At 42.6% G+C, this 25,433-nt stretch overlaps 2 protein-coding genes across 2 annotated transcripts in view; one reads left to right on the top strand and one right to left on the bottom strand.

The window, feature by feature from the left end:
• Window positions 1-25,433, bottom strand: part of PPAT (phosphoribosyl pyrophosphate amidotransferase) — a 60,845-nt gene that overhangs the window by 26,659 nt on the left and 8,753 nt on the right. The window lies entirely within an intron of this gene.
• PAICS (phosphoribosylaminoimidazole carboxylase; phosphoribosylaminoimidazolesuccinocarboxamide synthase) overlaps window positions 22,007-25,433 on the top strand; it is a 26,473-nt gene continuing 23,046 nt past the window's right edge. The window contains exon 1 of the mRNA XM_015426328.1: window positions 22,007-22,186. Coding sequence (XP_015281814.1) covers window positions 22,073-22,186 — 114 coding nt within the window. The 5' untranslated portion in view covers window positions 22,007-22,072. The remainder of the gene's footprint in view (window positions 22,187-25,433) is intronic.

The following is a 25,433-nucleotide window of genomic DNA, read 5'->3' as shown; positions in this document are numbered from 1 at the left end:
GCGGTTGGGTGGTGGACTGCCAGTTTCATGTTGGACCAGACTGCCAATGAGGTTGTTTTAACTTGCGGTGGTGGCAGTATGGCAACCACCATCTGCAGCAACCTCATCAGGAGAAACAAAATTGGAGAGAAGATGCATAAGTATGGTGTAATGATTCCTCGTTTTAGTGAGTGTGTGTCTTTAAATGTTTGGTTTTAGTGAGTGTGTGTCTTTAAATGTTTGGTTTGAGTACAGTGCTGGAAGGAGAGTGAAAGAGGGAGACAAGTGTGCTGTGATTGGTGGATGACTGAGAGTGTGGGAGGAGTTGTTCTGAGTGAATCTTTGCAGTGTGTGTTGAGGGAATTCAGTGAGTGATATGACCGAGTTCTGTGTGGAAACTTAAAGAGTTCTATGTATGTGTCCTTGGAAAGTGAAGTGTGGAAGAGCTATGAGAAGAGTCTATGTGACTCTAAAGTTTTGAGAGAGTCCATAAGACAAAGAGCTTAGCCAGTGTGGCTGCCCATATGAAACAGAGATTCCTGTCAGTGTGGAATTTTAATGTCAGGAGGACTGTGTGTGATACCTACCCAGTTATAGTTACAAGTTCTTTATTCCAAAAACAGTTTAAGATAACCAGCAACTTATTTTTGTTCTTTAATCAATAAATCAAATTTTGTTTAAGTATATCCCAGAATTCAGCTCAGTCCGTCCTCAGGGCCACAAAAAACTCTGAAATGCCCAGACCCTAGGTCACATTACCAGCAGTGGAAAGAGATTTTTGGAATTTTGAATTCCTGGTGGCAGCAGAAACTACCCAGTTTATATATAAAGAGTAATTTAAAGTAAAAACAGACCCCCCCAAATAAGCAGCACGCCACTTGTGTCTGAGAAACAGAATGTATGCTTTTATATTCCTAGTGCTTGTGTGTATAAATGAGAGTGGCTCTTTTTCTGGAACTGTCTACTTTGCATGGATTTTTTCTCTCCATGAAGACACTGGTTGCTCTGCAGCTGGACTCATATATGACTTACAGACTTTTGGAATTGGGGTGCTGCTTGGCTGACCTATTAGTTTGATGCCATATATGGATCTATAGCTTGTTGGTGGGAGGTATAAGCATATGTAATAGATGTGCACCATAGATGAACAGTCCCCATACTGCTGGGTCTGGCCCTGGAAACAGATTTCTCTTTCATGAGTTGGTCAGTCAAGCAGCATAACAAACATCAGCATAAGCATCTCTCTTTGCACTTCTAGCACTCCATGAGACATTAGATGAAGATAACTATGTAAATGGCCATTTGGAACAGCCAGTTATTGTATGCATGAAGGAAGATATAAAAGAAGAAGTTACTGATTTAGGTGAGTAAGGTGCATTTTTTTACTGTTATTCAACAGGTTCACTAAAATATGAAACATCCTGATTCATTTAAGTTACATATAATAGACTTTAGGTAAAATAAGTTTAGATCTGATAAGGAAACATATATTGCATGTATTCCATATTTCCAAAAACATCAGCGGGAAGGTTTCCCTGGGGAGAGGGGCTGAAAACCCCCAAAGCAAAGCCTGTTTTTTACTTCCTGATGACTTCAGGAACTTTAAATATCTAGGCACATGTAGATTCTCCCCCCCTCCCCCTACAGTTTCCCATAATGCACTGTGCCTTGGATACTGAGTGAAAGAACTCACAAAATCGTTACAAGGATAAAATGGAGGAGGGGAGTAGCACCTTTGTTTCTCTGACCTCGGTAGAGGAAAGCTGGGAGAGATGCGAGACGGACAGATCCGCCGTCAGTCGCAATCCACCATGACTTTCCCTTTTGCACTTACCGTGCGTTTCTCCCAGAAAATTTCTTATCTAAAGAATTGCCATAAAGATACCAAAATACCAAAACAGCCACAGAGAAAGAGCCAGAACACTATCCAGAGTGTGTATATTAGTATAAACCATGGAAGGCCCTTGAGCTTTAAATTAGAGCCCACCGGATCAGACATTCCTCATTACTGTTGCAAACTGGTGACTACACTTTACTTTAGGCAGCCTGATTCTGGATATACCTCTAAAAAAGAAAGAGGAACCACAAGCATTTCTCAAAACAGTACCAAAGACTTATCCAGCAGAGGGTGCCAAACTACTAATTAAAGTAAATGTAAAAGCCTATAAACTTGGATCTGAGTTTAAGTGTTTGTTGTGCGCAAAGGGGTTTGAACGGATTACAGCACAATGCACTGCAATTTCGAAAACTGAAAGAAACATTCATACTGTCAGCAAATGTATTTTAAAAACGTTAAATAAATGCCTTTTAAGCAGCTGAAACCTTCAGTAGTAACTGATAAATCTTAATAAGTGAGCACTGACACTGAGTGACTTTTTAATAAGGTGTTACAGCTGCTGATTCTGTTGCTCAATATTTGCCAACAGCATTACCTAAAAGTCTGAGAACATAACTCAGAGTTAGAAACTGCAGTCAGTGACCCTTCTGCACAACCTTGGACATTTACCTTTTTGTTGGGTCAATCTCTCTAGCTGTCATTGAGGATAGGAGGTACACATTCTGTCCAAAGGGGGTAGCATCACCAAACAGCCAGAAGCCAATTAAACTGAAGGCCAGAATTCCACCCTCTTTACAGAGATAAAATATAGCAATCCACATTTTTTAAAAAATCAAACATTCTGAATAATTACAATAACTTTGCTGATACAAGTGGGGGAAGGATCATGACCACAGTATGATGCATTAATTCAGTAAATGGTTGGCTTGTTTGTTGTGCATTGTTTCTGGCTTCTGGTAACAACTGACTTGGTGTACTATGGGGACATGTGCACATGCTAGTCCTTGTGGGAAGTCATGCCCAGTGTGTCCCAGAATATGCCTAAAGATCTCATATCCTATCATAGTTCAATTTTGCCCAGAATACAAACTCATAATTAACTATCTGTCCTGGAAATCTTGCAACCTGAAACAGTATACTGACTTAGCTAGCACTTTTATTAATGTGCACCTATATGCTTCTGTTTTATGAAAATCTGTGCAGCTGTATCTGACTGCAACATCAGCAGAGCATTTCGGAAAACTGAAATCAGTTGGTACACAGGTCAAGCAGTTGTACTCTCGCCCATAAACATCATGGCAGCATAGCTAACACCATAGCACCATATTCTGTGTGTAGCAGCTTTCTGAAAGCTCATCCTCAGCACAGCCAAGTGGGGAAAGCTCAAATCACCAGCCTTTGGTTCTATCCACATTTCATAGGACTTTCTAGAACTAGCAACTTGCAGTCTCATTAATAGTGAAATCTTAAAGAGAGTTTCACCCCTGAGCCACCAAAACCAATAGGCTTAAAATGGTGTAACTCTGTTTAGGATTGCGCTGTATTCAGGTTTGTCTAGGCACAGCATTCTTGGTATCAGTCATTTCATCAATAGAAACAACACTCCACGATGGCTTAACCACTTTTGTTCATTTGAATCCACGCAACAGAATGCCAGAATTCTCTGATGCAGAAGACGATGTGTATCACTTTATCTGCTGGTGAGACAAATCCAGGACTGGGTATTAAGCATTTTAAACATTTTTTAAAAAGCAAAAGAATAAAAATCTTAGAGAATGTTCGCATCCTAGTTCCAACTCAGTGAGTTTTCTTGTTTTGGCAATTGTTGAAATAAGTGCATTATACTGAAGATATAAACTTGGGGCCCCATTATGTCAAGTTTATATCTTCAGTATAATTAATTCAGTATAATTAATCACCTTTTGATATCTGCTTTCTGATTTACACAGAAATCCCAGATGATGAAGAGGATTCCAGAAATGCAGCCGGCACGGAGCTCACACATATAAAGAAAGAGTCAACTGACATAGGTGAGGAATGATTCTGGAAACCGCCTTGTCCGCATACAGTATAAAGAGACCAGTGTTCCCTCTAAGCTGAGTTAGTGTGAGCTAGCTCACAGTTTTTTAGCCTCCGGCTCACGCATTTTTGTCTTCGCTCAGGAAGGATGGCTCCAGAGCAAACTAATTGATGCAGTGGCCAAACCGCTCGCTCACAACTTTAATGCCAGTAGCTCACAAAATAGAATGTTTGCTCACAAGACTCCACAGCTTAGAGGGAACATTGAAAGAGACTATACTTTTACAAGGTAGACAATTACCTTTGATTATTGACTTCTCTTTTAGTTTTAGTCAACCAATACTACACAGGATCCTTCCAATGAGTCCTGGATAATAGATGCAATTGTTTCTGATAAAGGTTACATTTCTTACAAAAAAAGTTTTAGAGAATGTTTCTGTTGCCTCTCCAAATGACCTGCCTGAGACTGCTTACAAAATAAAACATAATAAAAAGCCAGGGCTTTTTTTTGTAGAAAAAGCCCAGCAGGAACTCATTAACATAATAGGCCACACCCAACAGCAGAAACCCATTAGCATATTAGGCCACACCCCACGCCTTCCCTTGGCTAGCCCAGGCAAGCCCCTCCTTGAAGGGAAGGGAAGGCAGTTTAAATTGCCTTCCCTTGGCTTGCTTAGGCGCCCCGTGGCTGCAGGGAGCCCAGACAAGCTGCCCTTGGACAGACCGGGGAAAAGCACGGGGAGGCATTTAAATGCCTCCCCAATCCTTCCAGCCGCCCCCCCGGCCCACCCACCTCGGAGTCGCTGGGGGGGGTGTCGCTCTCCTGGCCTTCCCTCTGTAGCCACGCACGCAGAGGTTTTGGCTGTAGTGGGCGTGGCCAACTCTGAAGCCAGCCGGAACTCAGTTCCTGTGCGTTCCTGCCCAAAAATAGCCCTGATTTAAAAGCATTAAACATTCTTAATTATATCACAACATAAAATAGCCACCTAGAACATTAAAACTTAAGATAATTAAGCAGCTTAAAAATGCTTAAAAGAAAAATGAATACCAGTTTCTGGACCAAAACACACTATTAAAATGGTGGTGGAACATCAACCCGTCCTTAATTAAAAGTCTGGTTAAACAAAAACTTTTTAGCCTGGTGTCTGAAAGAGACTAGGCAAGCCTCTAGAAGAAGAGTGTTTCACAGGTGAGATGCCACAGCTGAAAAATCTCAGTTTCCAGTTACCATCTACCTCACTTCTGGAAATGGGAGTACAGATAGCAGGCCTTGTGAGGTAGCTCTTAACTGGCAGGCTGGACAAAATGGGAGGAGACGGTCATTTAAGTACCCAGGCACCAAGCCTTTTAGGGCTATAAAGGTATGAAAAAAGTGTGCCTTGTATTTGGTTCATATAAATTACCATATAAACTTGTTGTGGACAACAACAACAAAATCAAGGATAAAATTGCCAGAAAAGAAAAAAGAACCTTAGAAGTCACATTTGAAGCAGCCCTAGAAAAAATATCTACAGTTTTAGAAGTCACATTAGAAGCAGCCCTAGAAAAATATCTACAGTTTCAGTGAAATTAAGCATAGGAACTTAATGGGTCACATTCATGGACGATAAACAGATTTTGTGTTCAGCTCCTTTCCAAACTACAGTGCAGTTGGGATCCATCATAAATGTAATTAACTAGGATGAACAAACAAGGGATGAACACAAAAACGCTAACAAATAAAACCTATTTCCTAGCTCTATACAGCAATTTATTTCCCAAACACAGGAAACTCCCGAAATCTCTTTTCATGAGAAAACTAGACTGGGAGGCTCTGAGCATGACTTCTTAGATGCATACTGGGATGACGATCCCAATATGGCATGAGGTGGCGAAAGGAAGTAAAGCTGTTTTCTCATCCTTTGGAGGAACACTTTCTTTTTGCACTCCCTTTGATAAAAATCACAGCCCAATCTTGTCAAATCTTGGAAGCTAAGCAGGGTAGGCCCTGGTTAGTATTTGGATGGGAGACCACCAAAGAATACCAGGGTCAGTACGCAGAGGCAGGCAATGGTAAACCACCTCTGAATATCTCTTGCCTTGAAAACCTTACAGGGTTGCCATAAGTCGGTTGTGACTTGATGGCAAAAAACAAACCAACAGATTCTCAGGCATCCCGAGCTTCTAAAACACTGATTGTGTTAGACTTGGATCCAATATCTGTTTCCCATGTCATGCACCTGCGAATCATTATTATTTTCAATTATCATTATTATTTCCCAACTCCTTTGCTGCAAGTTTCACAATTTCAAGAAAGACACTTGCTTAGAAGGCCACTGTGAAAGACACTGGGAGAGAACATCTTAGAGGGGGGCTTGTCCAGATCTATTTACATGGTTCTTGATCCATGAGCAGACAGCTTTGTAGAAGACAGAGAAGCTGGAAGATACTGAGTGCTACCCTCTGCAACGTTACTCCAATCTAAGCCCAAGTGGACTCAGACTGGAATATCTTTCCATAGGATCGGACTGTCAGAATCACAACCAGGACCCAATTCCCACAACCTCACATCCTGTATCTCCCAAGTGGGAATAAAGGCACCATGCCTCCTGTGATTGTTGTGAGAAGACAAGGACTTTGAAAGTGTTCCATAAACCAACTACATAATTAATAGCCAGAACAAACATATTAATACTTTACATAAAGCATGACGTCAAATACAATTGCAAGTTTAATTTGTTATCATCCTTTTCTCAGCCATTGTCAAAAAATAATTCTACCCCACATCCCTCTTGCCTTAAAAAAAAAAAATAGGATGACCCTCTATCGATGCAAGCAGTTCACATCAAGAAATGGTAAAATGCCATGAAAAGGAGAACTGCATTAAAATTATGAAGGGAACACGGGATTCGGTGGAGGTTTGACTCCCTTGATGGGAGTATAGCCTCTGTGAAAGTTCAAAGACATAGCCCGTATCACATGAATGCAATGAGGCAGTAAGTGACAGCGAGCGAGAAAAGATCATGCAGCTCCCTTACTGCAAAATGACTGCTCTGTTCCTACACATAAAATCCATTTAAGGATCATAATTGCATTAAGTCAGCAGCCTACAAATCCCACCGCCAAAAAAGCATAAGTAGTAAAGAAAGAGGATGAACCTTTCCCCCTCTCTTCGGTGATCCTTCTGTGCAAATCTACCCCTCCTCCCCACCCCGTACCCACATACACAGGTTTTCCATTATCTTCGCAAGTGTGGTGGTGGGACCACACATTTGTTGATAGTATTATTTGTTTCGTTTGACTCAATTTGTTACTTGAAAGTTGAAAAGAAGCACAACTTGTACCATACCACATACGTAGGACTTGCATATTTCATTGGTAGCTAGATGTATAATTTCTGAAGCTCCAAAATTTTACCACAGACAAGGACCCCAAGACCACCTTACAAGAAAACAAATCTGTAGCACAGTGAAATGGGAAGGAAGCGGGAGGAGTCCCAAGATAACAGAATAGATGGAACCAAGCCAGACTGTATGTGGGGGGGACCCATATTTTCCCATTATTCTATCTTCTAAAAAAAAATCTGAAAAAGAATTAGAGCTATTTCTATATACCTTCTCATAGGACTGCATCATGTTTTACAACAAATCTCAGCTTTTGAAAGTTATGAAACAGTATAATTGAAGGTGTGCACACCTGTGCCCAAAATTGCACAATCTGCATATCTGAATCCAGCTGCAATATTTACAATTTGGCAGCATTTGAAAGGCTGGCAAGGATTGGGATGGCAGAAAGGGGAAAAGGACTTGTCAATTAATAACAAGAGGCAGAGGAAAATGATATAGTAGGCTCTGGAGAAAGCGCACACACGCAGACCTTGAACAGTACATCTCTAAACTCTGTCTAGATGCTGCCCACATGTTTCCAAGTTTTTATCTGCAACTATTTAAGCCTGAAAGGGTCTAAAGAAAAGAAGCCCAAACGTATTAGGATTAATGCTTCAGTATCCCATGGAATAGTTGAATGCATGGACTGCTAACCCAGCTGCGAAGTGCTGTTCCACTAGCAGCCACAGAAAGAGCTTGCATTCACAGATCTTTGCTTTCCATTATGTAGAATTTATTTACACTGGGGGTATGTTGGATCAAGTCTCCCAGAACATACAAGTTTACTTATAATTCACCTTTATAACTTCATTTATACCATAATGGCATATTTTATGCTAATGGAAGAAACAAACAAACAACCCCAAACAGGCAAAACTTTTCAACACACTGCCTCTAAAACCGAAAGAAAAATGTCTTTTTTCAGGCTTGTCTTCTAGACACTTTTCGCTTTGGTTCTCAAAACAAAGGCTGACTCAGGGTGAGAGTTTTGCTGGATATTGGCATTTGTGCCAATGTCTTTCAGTTCACATTGTATTTAAAAATACTGATTTGTTGGGTTTTATTTTAACTTTAGTTTGATAATGAAAACTCCCACCATTTCTCTCAAAAAAGTTAAAGAGTTGATCATTCAGGTATTACCAAATGCTACACTTTACTAGCCTATCCCCCGTGTACAAAAAAGGCCAGCACTGAGACAAACATAAAATGTTTCTATTCAGAGTGATTAATGTGAAGGTGGATGTGAGCAGAATAAAAAGTGATTCCCCCCCCCAAAAAAAAATGCAGTTCTCTCTCTTCAGCTGGTCTGACCAATGGCAGCTTCAAACAGAGGGTGACAAGGCATCATTCAGAGGCTATTTGAATAATAGGAAAAGTTTACACCAAGACGATTAGCCGGTCCTCTGCATTCTACTGTATCCTATACTTTGTTACTCAGTGCTGAAAGAGAGATTTCTTCCCATAAAATGCAAGATACAAATACAGTCCCATCCATTTAAAAATAAAAACAGCTTCAGGAGGCTGCAATTTTGCACGCATCAGTACCCCCCCAAGTCTGCACCACCACCCCCCAGCATCCTTCCACTCTGTGGGTTTCCAGGGGAAATTTGAAACGGAACATTTTCGGTTCAAATGAAAATAAATAATTTAAATATTTACAAAAGCCATATTAATTTTAGAAAAATTTAAATAGTGTTAACAAAAGAAGGCATATACCCCATGTACAAACATTGACCATGTGCAAACACTGCAGTTTGTCCATACTTCATATCCCACATTTACCTCTTCAGCACAACAGCCCTGACAACTATAGCTAATATGTGGGTCAGAATTTTTTCCACGGAAAAAAATATAGCATCAGAAAATTTTCACTGCCTTCCAGATGTGTGTTTTATGGCAGGTGGTCTGGCCTAGTGGTCGGAATGTTGGTCTACGGCCTGGGGAGACTCAAGATCAAACCCCTACTTGCCAAGAAACTCACTGGGTGTCTTTAGACCAGTCACTCTCAGACGTACCTCAAAGGGTTGCTGGGATAAAATGCAAGAGGTGATATTATGCTACCCTATGCTCCTTGGAGGAAGGGCAGGGTAAAAATGTACTAAATAAATAAATCGATAAAACTTATATCCGACCTTTCTACTTAAACTACTCAATACTGACTATTTAATAACAGATTGATAATAATATGGTTAATGTGAGTTAACAGTATATCATATATATATATATATAATCATTATATAATGATATAATACCGGGAGATGGTCCATGGGGTCACGAAGAGTCAGACTCAACTGTGCGACTGAACAACAACAAAATAATCCACACAAAACAGTTAAATAAATAGCAGCCACTAACAATGTACAAACACAGGGGAGAGAATCGACTTATAAAAAGGCCTTCTGGACTAAAGATGTTTTCAGCTGGTGCTGGAAGGACTCTTGGGAAGGAACTGACTGCAGTCTGGAAGGTCCAGTGGATTCCAAAAAATAGGAATGGCTGCAGAGAAAGTTCTTGACACAGGTTCTCACCAAGCAGATTGCTCCAGCCGGGAGTTCACACAACGAGGCTTCCGTGGATGACCTCACAGATAGCAAGCTTGTATGGATTAGGTGGAAGCAGTTCAACAGATACCTTGGATCCAAGCCCATTTAGGACCTTAAATATTGACCCCAGTACTTTGCATTGGGCCTGGAACCACAATAGCAGCCAATGCAACTGGCTATAGTCAGTTCTGTTAAGCACCCTAGGCACTGCTTAAAGCTGTGTGTTTGCCATTCTGTGCATGTCACTTGTTCCCTAGTCACTTGTTCCCTCTGTAGGCTGACTTGTCTGTCTAGATACCTCTGAGAATCTCCCATGGGACCACTGTATACTGCAGAAGATGCAGGTGTATGTTTTAAGGGGCACACTCAGTTCTCATAGGGTCACACCTGTTGAGCCTCATAGTCCCCCATCTGGAACACAAGTGTACTCCAGAACATGCTAAATACATATTCACCTAATATATGGGGAGAAGGAAGGCAGCATGGTATAGCCCAAGCTCTTCCAATCTCAGAAGCTAAGCAGGGTCAGTACTTGGAAGGCAAACCCCCAAGCAAGACTCTGCAGAAGAAAGCAATGGCAAACCACCTCTGCTTTTCACTTGCCTTGAACGCCCCTCACCAGGGCCACATTATGACTTTAGTGGGCCCTAGGCACTTTTACCTTTGTGGGCCCCTTGCACCATAATAATACCAATATTAAAAATTATTTTTGATATCTTTAAATATGTCAATATCTTTTTCTGCTTTAGACAAAATTTAATAGATTTCCGTGGACCCTAATTAGGCATTTCATTTTTTTTCTGACGTGAGAAAAAAAGTAAAAAATTTTCTTCGACCCTAAAAGTTCATTTCCCCCCCCCTTGCTGATTTTAAAAGAAATTAAAATATTTTTGCAGGCCCCTAAAAGTATTGTGGGCCCTAGGCACTGTGCCCCCTGGATAAGTTGGCCATGCCCCTCGCTAGGGTTGCCATAGATCGGCTGTGACTTCAAGGCACTTTACACATGAATAACCTGGGAGGACTGGTACTGACAGGCAAGCCATCTTTCAGGAAAGCCTGTCTGCCATTACTGATCTTATGGACTGTCAGGGGGAAGCTTCCCGGGGTTGGCAGGACACATTTTGACACCCCCTGCTTTAAGTGGAAACTATAAAGGCAAGCAAAATGCTGCCTGTGTCTTGGCCTTGTGATATAATGTTATTGCTTCCTCCATTTCAGAGATTCTGTAGCTCTTATTCCTAAGAAGCAACTGTTTGCAGCTTTTTCTTTTCTTTTTTTGCAAAAAGGGAGAGAAAGGGGGAAGCAGGGAAGCTTCTTGGGCTGAAAAATCTTTTGGAATTCTGTACTGAGAACTTGTAAGCATAGAAACCAGGGGTCATTTCCTGCAGGAGCGCACAGGAGCAGAGCTCCAGCAGTAAAGAGCCCAGGGGGCGGGCACATGCAACAAGCTCCACCCCCTGCTCCCAGCAGCCCTCAGTCAGAGCAAGGAGCAGCCAGGTAAGTTGCAGAGTCCCCCCCCCCAGCCCCCTGGTCCAAAACAGTCCAGTGGCACCTTTAAGACCAAGTTTTATTCAGGTACAAGCTCTCCCTCCTCTGTGAGGACAGATCTGCACGTTCCCCCCCCCCCCAATAGCTAGCAATCCAAAACAGTCCAGTGGAGCCTGAGCGGTGGGTGTTGCCTTCTGCCACACTTCTGGTGATGTCAGGGGGTGTGGCATATGCAAATAAGTTATGCTAATGAGTTGTGCTAATGAGCTCCTGTTCCTCTTTTTCTATGAAATGACCCCTGGTAGAAACAGTTTGGAAATCCCAACAAGCACTTCACTATCTCCCCTTCTAGGATTCTATGAACTCTCAGGGGCTTAAGCAGGCCGATTTCTACCCCCTCTGCTTGTTTTTTTCATTGACCACCAGGTGCCCACAAAAGCCCATCTGTTCTAAATCATTTTCATCGGGCCAGTTTTTAAAAGGATTTCCCCCACTTTTGGTTAATGTACCTGGGGACTCTTCCAAGTGCATGGACAGCTACATTGTATGTGGGTGGCCCAGTTATGCTGCTTTTATCTTGTGCATGGAGGCCAGCCAATATAGTGTTACAGAGAGTAATATGTAATAAAGACGGCTCTCATCCAGGTTCCCACCAGCTGGCTTTCTCCTTCAGGGAGTTCACACAAATGGAGCATCAGTCCAAAATAATGTTATCTTGATATTCTTAGCAACGGCAGGCACAAAATGTGAGCAGGAAGTGTAAGTGCCTATTTGAAATAGCTTTCAGTCTGGACAAGGCTACAATTCTATGCATACTAGAACTGCATATTAGACTTGCCTAGCAACGTTAATCTGAATGGAATTTACTTTCAAGTAAGCATGTACTGAATCAGGCTGCATATCACATGTGCTCCAAATTTAGGTTAGCATCAGATGGGATTATCAACAGTGGTACTTTTTGATCTTCAAAGGTGCACCTAGTTAGCACAGCAAAAACTACAAATGAAAGCAGGTTGCATTATAAGGAAACAAAAGCCTTGCTAGTCATGAATACTGTGGGCATTTTACAAAATTGCAAGTAGAAGAAGGAGAACAAAGGAGGAAAGATAGCTGCCAAGGAACTACGGACTAGGACTGACTAGGAGAACCCACTGAGCAATATTTTAAAGGGGGGGAAATCTCTCTCTTCTTTTACAGATGAGGATTCTATCAGCACAGCCTCAGAGGATGCTTCTGGTTTTTCAATATGTAAAAAGATAACAGAGGCAGGCAAGTAATTTAACTCTTTGCATCTGATAGCTGGAGGGAAGAAGGGATGTTCTGCCTCACAAATCCTGGTCCATACATTTCTAGCCCTCCAGTACTGAATGCTGATTTTCATACGCCTGACAACAAAGAAGCATATCCAAAAGCGATCACCGAATACACGGCTGCCATTTTACTATAGCAGGAATATCTAATGGATCACAGATAGTTTCCTTTTCGTATTGCCACAGGTGACAGCTACAGGAGCTGCAGCTCCCCACTAGCCAACTGCCATGTCATCACATCACAGTAGATGTGATCATTATGGTCCTTTTACTTTTACAATCCTGCAACTTATTCCGGGATAGAAGCCTACAGAGATATCAACTTACCTGGTGCCTAAGAGTAGCAAAATATGTTATACTGCAGCACTGGAAAGCACCTCCAAAACTGAGCTCTGAGTCAACTTGTTGATTCCTGCAGCCTATTCCAAGAATAAAACAATACAGAGGAACTGCAAAACATCTGGGGTAGTTCCCGTGAAACCTATGTTGACTAGTAATCCCTACCATGGCCATCACAACCATGATCTTAATAGCTGTTTTCTTCTTGTCTTTTCTCCCCTTCTTGTTCTTTACTCTTAAATGTTTTCTATAATTCATTTCCTACTCATAACCTTTTCCCTACTGATGTCAACTGTCTCCTTACATGTTTTGCTTATAGATATATCCCTCTTGTTTCATTAGGAAGCAAAGAAGAGGGGAGATGGGTACAAGGGAAACTGAGGAATCACAGAGGGGAGGGAAGGAGAAACAGAGAGGAAGGCCATGAGAAGGTCGGGGAGTATGGACATTTTGACCCAAATATAATAATAATTATTATTATTTATTGTATTTATGAATCACCCCACCCCTGCTACTGCAGGGCTCTAGGCGACGTACAGCCATAGCTCAAACAAGATAAAATCAGATAAAATATTAGTACAACATTAAGACAATCAGATAGCAAAGAACCGATCCCCATTCCAACTCTCACTGATGGCCACTTCATGGACAGGGGGGAAGAAGGCAAAATAGATGTTAACAACAGGAAGATGTTAACAACAGGAACAACTTACAGTGAATATTCAGTGAAAGACTTAAGTAATAACAGCATGAATATGGTTTGAATAATGTTTCCAGTGTAGAATCTATAATTTTAGTATATAACTCCAGAACCCCTCGCTGTTATGATTGCCCTAAAAGACACTCAGCTATGATCACAGGATACTCATTAAACTCCATTCTGGTTTGGTAGTCTATATATAGAGATATAGAGCTGATAGGTACCTCAAGGGTCATCTAGTCCAACCCCCTGCACTGTGCAAGAAATCCACAACTACCACCCCACTCACCCAGTAACCTCTGCTCTATGTTCAACCTGAATGAAATTTCTAGCACTTTTAGGGTGCAAACCTAAAACCAGCATGTAAACTGCTTAGGATAGCATCTAAGCCTTCTGCATAAATCGATGAAACACTGGCACAGCACCCGGCCGATGCTATACTAGTGTGAACTCAGCAATGGTGAAACTACACTGGCATAGAAGCCAGAAATATGCAGTGTCAGGAGAGCAGAGGAGAGCTTAGCCTGTATCCTCTAAGCCACCTCGGCCAGGCCACGTCTTGAAGCTGGTGTAATGTGTACACTGGCATAAATACAAACCGTCCTATTGAATTCAATGAGAGTACAAAAGCAAACCTTTCTCATGTGCCTCCAACCATATCTACACAGCCAGAGCAACTCATAATACTGATTTAGTCTGCCGCCAGTCATAGCTCTTCTACAGTCTATATGAACCCAACTCAGGACACTCGTATCTCAGATAATTGGGCACGTGGTAACATCTGTCTTGGTGTTGTATGCACTTAGAACATGCATGTGACAGGAATGCTAAAAGATGAGCATTTTGCACAAAAAAGTTCCCTGAGTCCTATTATGATGGAGAATTTCCAGCTAGTATCCAATCTTTGATTCTTGGGCAAGGTGCTACAGCAGATGGTTTCTTCTCAGTTTTAAGGGTTCTTGGAAGAGACTGATTTCCGAGACCCATTTCAATCTGGCTTCAGGCTGGGATTTGGAACAGAGATTGCTTTGGTGACCTTGGTTGATGATCTCTATTGATAACTAGATAGGGGGAATGTGACCCTGCTAGTTCTGCTGGATCTCTCAGTGGCCTTTGATACTAATTAACCATGGTACCTACTGAGCTGCCTCTCTGTGCTGGGACAAAAGAGCACCGTATTATGGTGCTTCAAGTCCTCTCTGGAAGGTTAGTCTCAGAAGACAGTGTCGGGGGATTCCTGCTCTGCCTCATGACTGGTCACCTGTGAGGTCCTACAGGGTTCCCATCTTATTCCCTGGGCTATTTATGATGTATATGAAGCCACTAGGAGAGGTCATTAGGAGATACAGGCTGTGGTGGCACCAGTATGCAGATGATTCTCAGCTCTACCTTTCTTTTCCACCTAATTCTACAGATGTTATTGATGTTCTGAACTGGTGGTTGGAGTCAGTAATGGACTGTATGAGGGTGAACCAACTGAAACTTAATCCTGACAAGACAAAGGTTCTCTGGATCAGTAGAAAGGCCGACCAGACTTGAGATACCTCCTCTCTTGGAATGGGTTGGCAGCTTGGGACTGCTGCTTGACACATCAGTCACCTTAGAAAAGGTGCCTGAGTGACTTGGAGTGTTTTTGCCCAGTTTCACCTGGTGCAGCTGCATCCATTCCTGGGTCAGTCAGAGCAAGCCACAGTGATCCATGCCTTAGTTACATCTAGACTGGACTAATGCAATGCACTCTACTTGGGGCTACCCCTGAAGAGTGTTCAGAATCAGAAGCTGAAGCTACTGCAGAAAGTTGTGGCTAGACTGCTGGTCAGGGCCAGTTATCGGGAGTGTGTGACCCCAATACTACAGCAATAACACTGGCTACCGATCCACTCCTAAGTTCAAGGCATTGGTTTTGTCTTTTAAAGCCTTACATGGCTTGGAACCAGGGTATCTGGAGGACTATCTATGTTCCCACCTGTTAAGATCACACGGAAAGTCCCTCCTGACTGTCCCACCAATCAAAGAAGCTCAACTGATGGGCGCATGAGAGAGGGCTTTTCGGTGGCAGCCCCAACAATTATGGAAAACCTCCCCAGGAAGTTGCACCCAACCCCCTCACTTTTCATCTTCAGGAGGAAGCTGAAGACAATTTTATTTAGGACTGCATTTCACCAATTTGGTTTTTATTTATCGGCAGTCCTAACTTAGATTTTAAATTGTCATCTTTTCTATAACTTTTTTTTAAAAAAATAGTGTATGGTGCCTTGAGTGCCGTGAGGCAGAAAGGTGGCTAATAATTTTTTAAAATAAATAATAACTTTGCCAAGAATGAGGGGAAAACTGCTATAGCATACTGTCAAATGCTGCTGTGCTCAGAACATTTACAGGTAATCCACCTTAGGATGCAGCCACTAAACTGGATCCTCCGTTCCTCCTAATAGAGATGCAAGGACTGTACACCATACACAGGTAAGCAAATAAGGAAAACCCCTATGTCAGTTGCTGTAAATCTTCCCCTTCCCCCACAATATAAATAAACATACCTATTGTATACTGACTCTGCAATTCTCTTTCAACAGGGGCTAGTAGGAGGCACAGAAACAGCCCCCCTTGGAGATAATGCTGGAAAAATATCATCACAGTGTCATGCATGTGGGTAAAAATAAGGCTCGCGCTCACATTTCTGGGTGATTCCTAGTCATGCCAATAATGGCTGCTGCTGACCAAACACTAACAGCCCCTTTTGCTTACAGGATTAGAACCGCACACAGCAACCCAAACTGCAGATAAGAATTCTAATGCAGCTGCCTACAAAGGACGGGTGAGTATTGGCCTAACGCAGTGATGGCGAACCTTTTAGAGACCGAGTGCCCAAACTGCGACCCCAAACCCACTTATTGATCGCAAAGTGCCAACATGGCAATTTAACCTGAACACTGAGGTTTTACTTTAGAAAAAAACAACCCATCCATTAACTTAAGATGATCCAAACAAAGTAAGGAAAGCAATCCCAAATGCTTTCATTTACTTAAAATTATTTGGCAGAGAATTCGACACTTTAATGATGGTCTGGGCCTGGCTGGGGCGATGGCACGCGTGCCCACAGAGAGGGCTCTGAGTGCCACCTCTGGCACCCGTGCCGTAGGTTCGCCACCACTGGCCTAATGACTCCATTCTCCCCCATAACAGGTGAATCCTGTCATGTGGGGACCTCCACAGGAGAGGCATATGAACTGGAGGAGCACGGAGGAGGGGCCACTCTCTCAAACACATACCTCACTCAATGTGCAGAGTGTTCGGCCATGCATGCTGTGTTGGTTGCTACTGCAGAACCTTACTCAGGACTCTCCTTGTGTTGTTTTTTTTCCTCCAGGCAGCCCTCAAACAGGGGCAGAGGCCAGGATGGACCCTGCTCAGAGTGCAACGACAACCATCTGCTGAGCCGACAGCATGTCCAGCAAATGCAGCGACTGTGTATTTAGCTGTTCTACTGTGCCATTGCCAGCTCTCTAGCTGTAGCCACGTTCCTGCCACTGTTTAACACACCACTGTTTGACCAGTAGAGTTGTACATGAGCATTCAGTGATAGGAACAGGGTTACCATCCTGTGATCAGTCAACGCCGTTTTAAAAAGCACGGGAATCTTGATGAAACAAGAGGACTGGTAGCCTCGTTCATCCGACTGGGATTCAGATAAAGTCCAATAAATGCTCGGACTGTTTAACAGTTGTTGAGCGTTCTCTTGCTTCTGACTTAGTGAGTGTCTCCCTCACCACCTGCTTTGCAAAAAGCTGCTCCTAAGGGCATTCTTGTCCTAGTCCCAGTGCTGAACTCTTGAATGGTAGAGGTCATGGCCTTTCTGTGGGGGCTTCTGGGCAATAAGAATGGAGCAGCCATGCTTCCTTTCCTGTGGGTCTGTTATTGGGGGAATGGGATTCAACCCCCACCTTCAGAGCTTCCAGGACTGTAATAGTGATAGGGTTCCTATGGAGCAAGCCACAGTCCACCCCACAACAGAGGGCACCGTGTTTCTTTTGTTCCTTCCTTCGTTGTGAACTTCATGTACGTAGGGCAGGATGACACCAAAAAAGTGTGCCAGTATTTGCATACTTTGTTGCTTCAATGTATGACTGACATGACGGTATTGTCAGCAGGCTGCTCTGTGATTGGTGGGTGTGGGCACTATTGATCCAGAATGCAGAGAAGTTGCAGATCCTTTTGTGGGGGGAGGGAGTATATTTCTGTTCTCTACACAAAGAGCATATTGACTTGCTGTGCCGCTGTCTGCGTTGCACCAGCAGCCAAGGTTTCAGTAGGAGTTTAATAAGTCAAGCATTAATAATTTAGGAATTTTTCTTCCCCGGACCAGATATATCCATCCATAGGAAAGCAGAACTGGTATTTCCAGCAATAGCTGTATATCCTCTGTGCCACTTTTCTCCTCAGCTCCTCCTATAGGAAGTGAGTCCTAGAGACCAGACTGTATCTTAGACTCTGGAGACTCGGGTTTTGCCACAGGATGGACCACTGGTTTATTATTTAATGGTCTCTGTTTCTAATCTCATACATGTTTCATCATTGTTAGAAAACAGCCCAGGAAGTAAATACTTTTAAGGGGCAGTACGTTAGGAGGATATATGATATACAACAGTGAGGCAGGACCTTCCGTACCCAGTTCCATTTTGCACTGACAATGCAAAAAATACTGTTCAGACCCTCTTCCCTGATTAAATACACAGTGACTATAACTCAGAAGTGTATTCAGTTCCCACCAGCTTTACAGCAAACGAGCCAAAGTATTTAATTCCTGAATATTCATCTATTTTTTTCCCCAATTCCTTTATTATCTACTTGCAGAAAATCAAATGTCCTTGGATGAAGCACAGAACCACTTTAGGGTGATCACAGTTAACGATGCAGGAGTAGGAAAACACTGGTGTGATAATGAAGTCAGAGCTTTGATAAATATATGGTCGGATGAGGAAATCCAGCAAACACTTGAAGGAGCGACAAGGAATAAGGAAATATTTGAGGAGATCGCCAGAAGGTTAATGAAAGTTGGAATAGACAGAGACTGGAAGCAGTGTCGGACAAAATACAAGAACTTAAAATATGAATACCGGGCACTGCAAAAAGACAACAGTCAGCTTGGAAGTGCCAGAAGGAGGATGAGATTTTATGATGAGATCAATTGCATTTTGAGAAGCCAGCCCTTAGGTATGTATATGCACACAGGCGGGGAAACTAATACTGCAGACTCCACATTGAACAATAATTTAAAGTATCAGGTGCTTTACAGAAGTCAATATTGTGGGAGAAAAGGAAAAAAGATGCTTCTAAAACCTTGTGGATGCAATACTAGCAAGTTTACATCCCAACAGATCAAAACATTAATAACTACTGCTGGTGTAAATCTCTTGAGTTGGTTAACATATCACACAATCATGCACTCCATCTTCCTCCTATCCCTTCCCTTTTGGAGCGTGAATTCCCCCTACCAGTTCTAATTAGTAGGTCTACTGCAACACTGCCATGACCTGTGTCAGATCTTGGAAACTGAGCAGGGTCGACCCCAGTTAGTACTTGGATGGAAGACCACCAAGAAAGTCCAGGATCGCTACGCAGAGGCAGACAATGGCAAACCACCTCTGAATGTCTTGCCTTGGGAACCTGACAGGGTTGCCAAAAGAGAATGTAGCAGTTCCAGAATTTCCCTTGCTTATGACTTCAAATTATATGAAGCAGAGGTCCATCAGTGGCTATTAGCTACAGGGTATAGACAAGAACTCTCAGTCTGGGGCAAGTGATGCACTGTATTCTTGGTGCTTGGGGGGGGGCAAATAGTAGGAGGACTTCTAGTGTCCTGGCCCCACTGATGGACCTCCTGATGGCACCTGGTATTTTTGGCCACTGTGTGACAGAGTGTTGTACTGGATGGGCCATTGGCCTGATCCAACATTGGCTTCTCTTACATTCTTATCTTCCTCAAACTAACAATGTATTTGTGTTATCTAGTTGAGCAATGCATTTGGACCACAATGTTGTCACAATGTTTATTATTGTCTTTTAAAAGATACAGTTACAGAAGCAATCATGGATGCCGGGTCCTTGAATGTCAAGAGAAAAGCATCTGAAGATGGTAAGAATTTCTTGTTGTTATTCCACTGTGAGGATTCGCTGTTTGACAGGAACAGGCCATAAAAGATGAAATCAGTGCTCTGTCCCCATCTTAGGAGGCTTGTGCTCACAGGACCACCACATGAATGGCATACAAGGACAGACTCACATACCTGACTTTGGTATGTATAAGTTGCAGTGGGTGCCACTTCATGTGGTGAATCACCCAATAAATATTAATGCGATTGAATATGTTTTTAGTCATATGACATACTGTCAATACAGCCCTTATCATTTATGCACAATGCAGATAAAGTTGTATCGTATGTCCATTCCAATGCAAATGCTTTTCTTCATATGCTAAGACTATTACTAGTTGCACACAATGGCACAGATCCAACCTTAAGTGGCACCCGTTAGAGGAAGGCTCCAAACTTAGCCCGGTGGAGCAGTATGGGGGGTGGAGCCAGGAGAAATGCCACTTCCAGGTCAAAGGTCAAGTGATGTCACTTGAGGGCTTGGGAGGAATGCAGGCGGCACACAGGCAGATCGCCCGCCAAAGGAGGGATGCCGGGAGTGGGTGGCGCTAAGGAGGCGAGGCGAGTAGCGGACTAGACTCTTTGAAGGCAGACGTGCCCCCCCCCGCCGGCCAATTCTCAAAAAGCGGGGGTGGGGGGATCTCAAATCTGGGGACCCCCCGCTCTAACGGGGGCGGTAGCAAGCCTAAGTGGCACCCATTAGAGGAAGTCTCCAAACTTAGCCTGGTGGAGTAGTGAGATCCATACCAATATCATGCTGTTGGTAATTAATCCCTACACTGGGCCCTGAGAGCTGAACAAGCAGCTTTTCCAGAGCCCCTGATTACAGACAGGGAGCTGACTTCATAGGTCTGCCATGCAGACCAAAGAAATACGCTTGGATAATTAATTATCACATGACAGTGGGTGCAGTATGGCCAGGAGATTCGAAGATTATCTGGCAGACTGAAACTCTAGCTCTTTTCGTGGTGAGTTAGGTTTATTTCAGGGGCTGAGAGAACTGTGACTGACCCAAGGTCACCCAGCTGGCTTCAAGTGGGGGAGTGGAGAATCAAACCCAGTTCTCCAGATTAGAGTCCACCTCACTTAATCACTACACCAAACTGGCTCCATAACAGAAATTTGTATCAGAAAATGATGGGACATGATGGCATCCACATGTAGCAGACAGACCAAGGAAAACAGGCAAGTCTAACCTCAGAACGAAGAAGAATTGCTACCTTGTGCAATAGGAATAATTTTGATCTGAGGACAATAATATCTCCATAAGCAAACCCCCCCTGGTATTTGTTAAAATTAAGAGAAGAATAAGAAAGTTTTCATTTTTCTGTACTGTGCATTCTGATAGTAAGAGTCAGGCACTACAGTTCTCCCAGTCTTGGCACAGCATTCTATGGGGAAAAATTTGTCATTGCACAGTCATGGAGGATAAACCCCCCCCCCCCCCAGGGTACATTCTACCAGTATTAAATGAATTTAAGTCCTATTGAAATGGAAAGTGGTTACATGCTTAATTTCAGCTGGATAATGTTCACAGAGCTTACCCATTTCAGGAAAAAATGCCTGAGTTCATTTACATTACATGAGTTAAATTAGGTGAGCCTTCTTAGGTTTCAGTATATTAGCCTCTGTGTCTCAAATTAGTCAACATCACCAGGTTGTTCTGATGATTAAATGCAGGAGTCTGGAGTTCCCTTAAATTTACAATCCTAAAAACACTTTCTTGGGAGTAAATCCAACTGAATGAGACTTACTTCTGAGCAGACCTGCTTAGGATCGCTCTGGCAGTTGTGCCAGATTTTTAAAAAGTGAATGACCTCACAAGTACTTGTTTCTCTTAGCTGTTGAGACGTGAACCATCGGTTGCTACGTTAGAATGTGCTCAACATAAGGTTGCAACCCCCCCAATGGGGGCAGGGTTTTCCCTACTTTCTGGCCCCCCAATCTGCTGCTGGCCAGTCAGCAGGGGAGCCCCGCCCCCAAAGAGACCTGCTGCACCCAGTGTGATGATGTCACCCAGATGTCACCGGGCATGTTGTGCGGGGGACACTCTAGCAGTTGGGTAAGAACTCTATGGTGACCATAGAGTTTTTTACCCAAATGCCAGTGTCCCCGCAAGATGTGCCCAGTGCGATGACATCACTTCCAGAAGACTCCAGAAGCCGGGCTGGAGCTCCCAACCAAGACCCAGGTAAGACCTGGCAACCCTAGCTCATCATAGGCTCAACAAATACATGTTTTCTCTGAAGTAATAAGCACCTTTTCCTTACAGAGCCTTCACCTGTTCTGTTCAAGAAGAGTGCTTCTGATAATGTAGCAACTCAGACAGAAAGTATATCTGAGAGCATGCATTCTGTCATCCACAGCCAAAGGACACTGCTAGAGAGATTTTACAAACAGGAAGAAATACAAGATTCCAATGCAATACAGCTAGATAGTGTTCTCCCTGGAGTACAACAGGTTAGTTAATTTTTTTTGTTCTTTCTTATAAGACTGTTGTGCAAAATAAACAGATTCCAGAAGGGACTTCTAAATGGGAACTAGTGGTCCAAACTAGCAGAATATAATTTATCCGAATTCCCACACCACACTTCTTTCTTGTTTTCATTATATTATGGAATCAAATGCTAGCAGTTAACTCAGGAAACTGCTTCATTGTTTAACAAATATAATGTAGACACAATGCATAAGGGCAGAAATGTTGTTTTCTTCCTTAAATTATTTCAAGGGTTTAATCCTCTTAGTCCTGGCATAAATTTACTGAACAAGACCCACAGAAACATGTCTGAGTGGGGTCCAGTCTGCATAATTTTAGCAATGCTTTTGCGTCATGCCTTTAAAATTCTGCAGTTCTGTTGCTTCACCCTTAGTCAGACTTACACAACAAAACAACATGAAAAACTTACAATCTAAAGGAGCCAATGCAAGACTCTGATTGCAACTCCAGTCCTAAATGTACTCACTTGGAATTAAGTTCCATGGGTTTCTTGAACACATTTTGCTTGACTGTGAATAATTTAATTATAATAAAACTAAAATCACAATTGCTTGCTGATTTTATAGCACAGGGAACTGTATCACATTTTTCCCCCTCTGAGATCTCTGGACTGGCATATCCTTAAACTGTTTCCCATGTCCCATTTTAAAGATGTGTCTAAATATCTAACCAGACAGAAAAACTTTGGCCTGTAATCTTTGACTATTTATTTACTGAGCTTATCTTTAAGAAGCTCCGTATCAAAGGCTTTTGAGAAAAACTCCATGCAAATAATTTCCAATAGTTTAGCTTTATCTATATTACCAACAGCTTAAGAAAAAGCAGTTGTTCTTGCATTATAAGAGCTTTCTGTAGTTGCAACTAGAAACTAGAGTTTAGAGGTGGCCACTACTACAGGATCTTTCTTATATTCTTTCTTATTACACTGCACATCAGACCACAGTGTAAGCAAAAGTATACTACCAGCCCCCATGTACAGCATCCTCATGTATACCACTTAAATACACACACCTCCACAAAATAAATATGGTCCTGAGGAAACATGCATCAATGCTATTGAGCAGTCCCAAAGTAATTTAAAACTCCATAGGTCATTCTCTTCTTGCTTGGGGAAATTGCTGGTTTACTCAAAGAGGGCAAATGACAGAGCAGTAGATTTGGATTGTGGGCAGCTTTGGTTGTGTCACTGAGTTCCCTTCCTACTTCTTTCCAGAACTTGAGTTAAGATGTGGCAGAAACACATCACTGCCCAGCAGTGTGCCACTGTAAATCCTGTTGAGGATTATGATGTTGCACTCAAAAGATGCAACTTCTAGGGGTGCCACTTAAATGGCAGGCAGGTTTCACGCGCTGTTATTCAGCTAGCAGAGAAAGTGATCACTTCTCTTGAATCACAACCCTGTTGTGGAAGTTCCTGAGTGACCTTGGGCCAGTTACATATTCTTAGCCTAAGTGACTTTACAGGGTTGTTTTAGGATAAAATAGAGGAGAGGAGAATGATGAAAGCTGTTTTTGGTCCTCCCACTGTGGAGAAAGGCAGGGTATAAATTAAGTAAATAATAAATATAGCTGGCAATGGGGGAGATAAAAGATTGGCTGGTTGGTGGGTGGGAAAGAGAGAAGGAAGCACAAAAAGGCCACCAGGACAGAAAGAGGGAATCGTGTGGAGAGGGAGATACAAGGGGAAGTTATGCACCCCCTGAAAGCCTTTGGGTGCTCTGTACTATGCAACTGGCCCATAGGTTTCCCACGTACAGGCTGCTGGGGGAAGGAGACAAAGGTAGGTTGGCAGATGGGTAGGTAGGAGATAAGGAAGCAGGAAAAAGGGGGAGAGGCTAAATGAGCTTTCAGGAAAGGGAATGAGGAAAAAGTTGGGGAGGGGAAATGTGGATACCCCACTTGTGTGTGTGTATGTGTGTGTGTATAGCAACTTCTATTTGAGCAAAATGTAAGGGAACAATTTCCTCATCTTTCCTATGCAAGTCTCACTTCTATCCCAGTGAACTTTCATCATACAGAACAGCTGACAAAAGTTACTGATTGGGAGAAAGCAGCTTGTTCAAAAACTCATGGGCACATCACACTGTTGCCAAAGAGGAGTGCCTTTTGGAAAAATATTAACAGGCATAAGGCTTGTTCCAAAACGAATGTTACAGAATTGTTCAGGTCAAGGATCCACATGACGTTTTTTCTTTACTGATTGACGTACATCAAGTGCCTGTAGCAAGATGTTAGTATGTCTCTGTTCTTTCTTCATTTTCCTGGGAGTAAGTCCTACTGACTAGACGTGAGTAGGATTCTGAGTTGAACATGCTTAGGACTGGTCTCCTGGTGTTGTGGGTGGTTTTGTAATTCCCCAGCACATTCTTTCAGGTTTGCTTCCTGCACTATAGACTAAAATCCAGTCTTCATGCTAACATCCCTAAAGAATTTTTAAAAAGTAAAAAAACAAAAACCCAAAAGACAGATCATTCTAAATTTAATCTTCTAATACAAGAATCTCCAGCCTGAGTATTTCAAAAGCTTCTCTTTTTTAAGCAGAAAATTTCCTGTGCTGGAGCTACTGCAAGATCCTGCTGAGCACAGTACACAGAGCAAGGTTCCATGATGGTTTTGCTGACTTTATAAGGACTGTATTTCCAACCACTGAAACATATGGGCTTACATACCTCAAGGCTACAAAACACCCCGAAAACCTGTTGCGTTTGTATTATAATATACAAAGTTGAAATCAGTGCCATTTTGCATAGAAAAACATCCTACCATATAAAATCCAAAACAATTTTAGTGTAACTTATCCACTAAGTAGTGCAAAGAGTCTCCCTAATATTTTTGGTGCTCTTCTTGAACAAAAGCCTTGTGTGTGAAATATCCAACTGTGCTTTATCTGGGGAAGGACTCTGTCGTGTCTGTACCACACTCAACTATAATTCAGCCATAAATCTTATAAGATAAATTGAAATGGGGGAGGTGCTTTGAGGTAAAGCAACATTTGTGTGTCATTTTCTACAGGTTTTAATGGTGTGCCTCAAGGCTATTTTTGGGCAGGAACACACAGGAATGGAGTTCCAGCTGGCTTCCAAGTTGGCCACACCCAGCAGGAACTCATTAGCATAATAGGCCACACCCAACAGCAGAAACTCATTGGGATTGACTACATTAGGGGTGTGTGGCCTAACATGCAAAGGAGTTCCTGCTAGAAAAAAGCCC

The sequence above is a fragment of the Gekko japonicus genome, unplaced genomic scaffold (assembly GCF_001447785.1).
Source record: "Gekko japonicus isolate JY-2015 unplaced genomic scaffold, Gekko_japonicus_V1.1 scaffold622, whole genome shotgun sequence".
NCBI lineage: Eukaryota > Metazoa > Chordata > Lepidosauria > Squamata > Gekkonidae > Gekko > Gekko japonicus.
The sequence above is the reverse complement of the archived record's forward strand: the minus strand, read 5'-3'. Positions and strand labels throughout refer to the sequence as shown.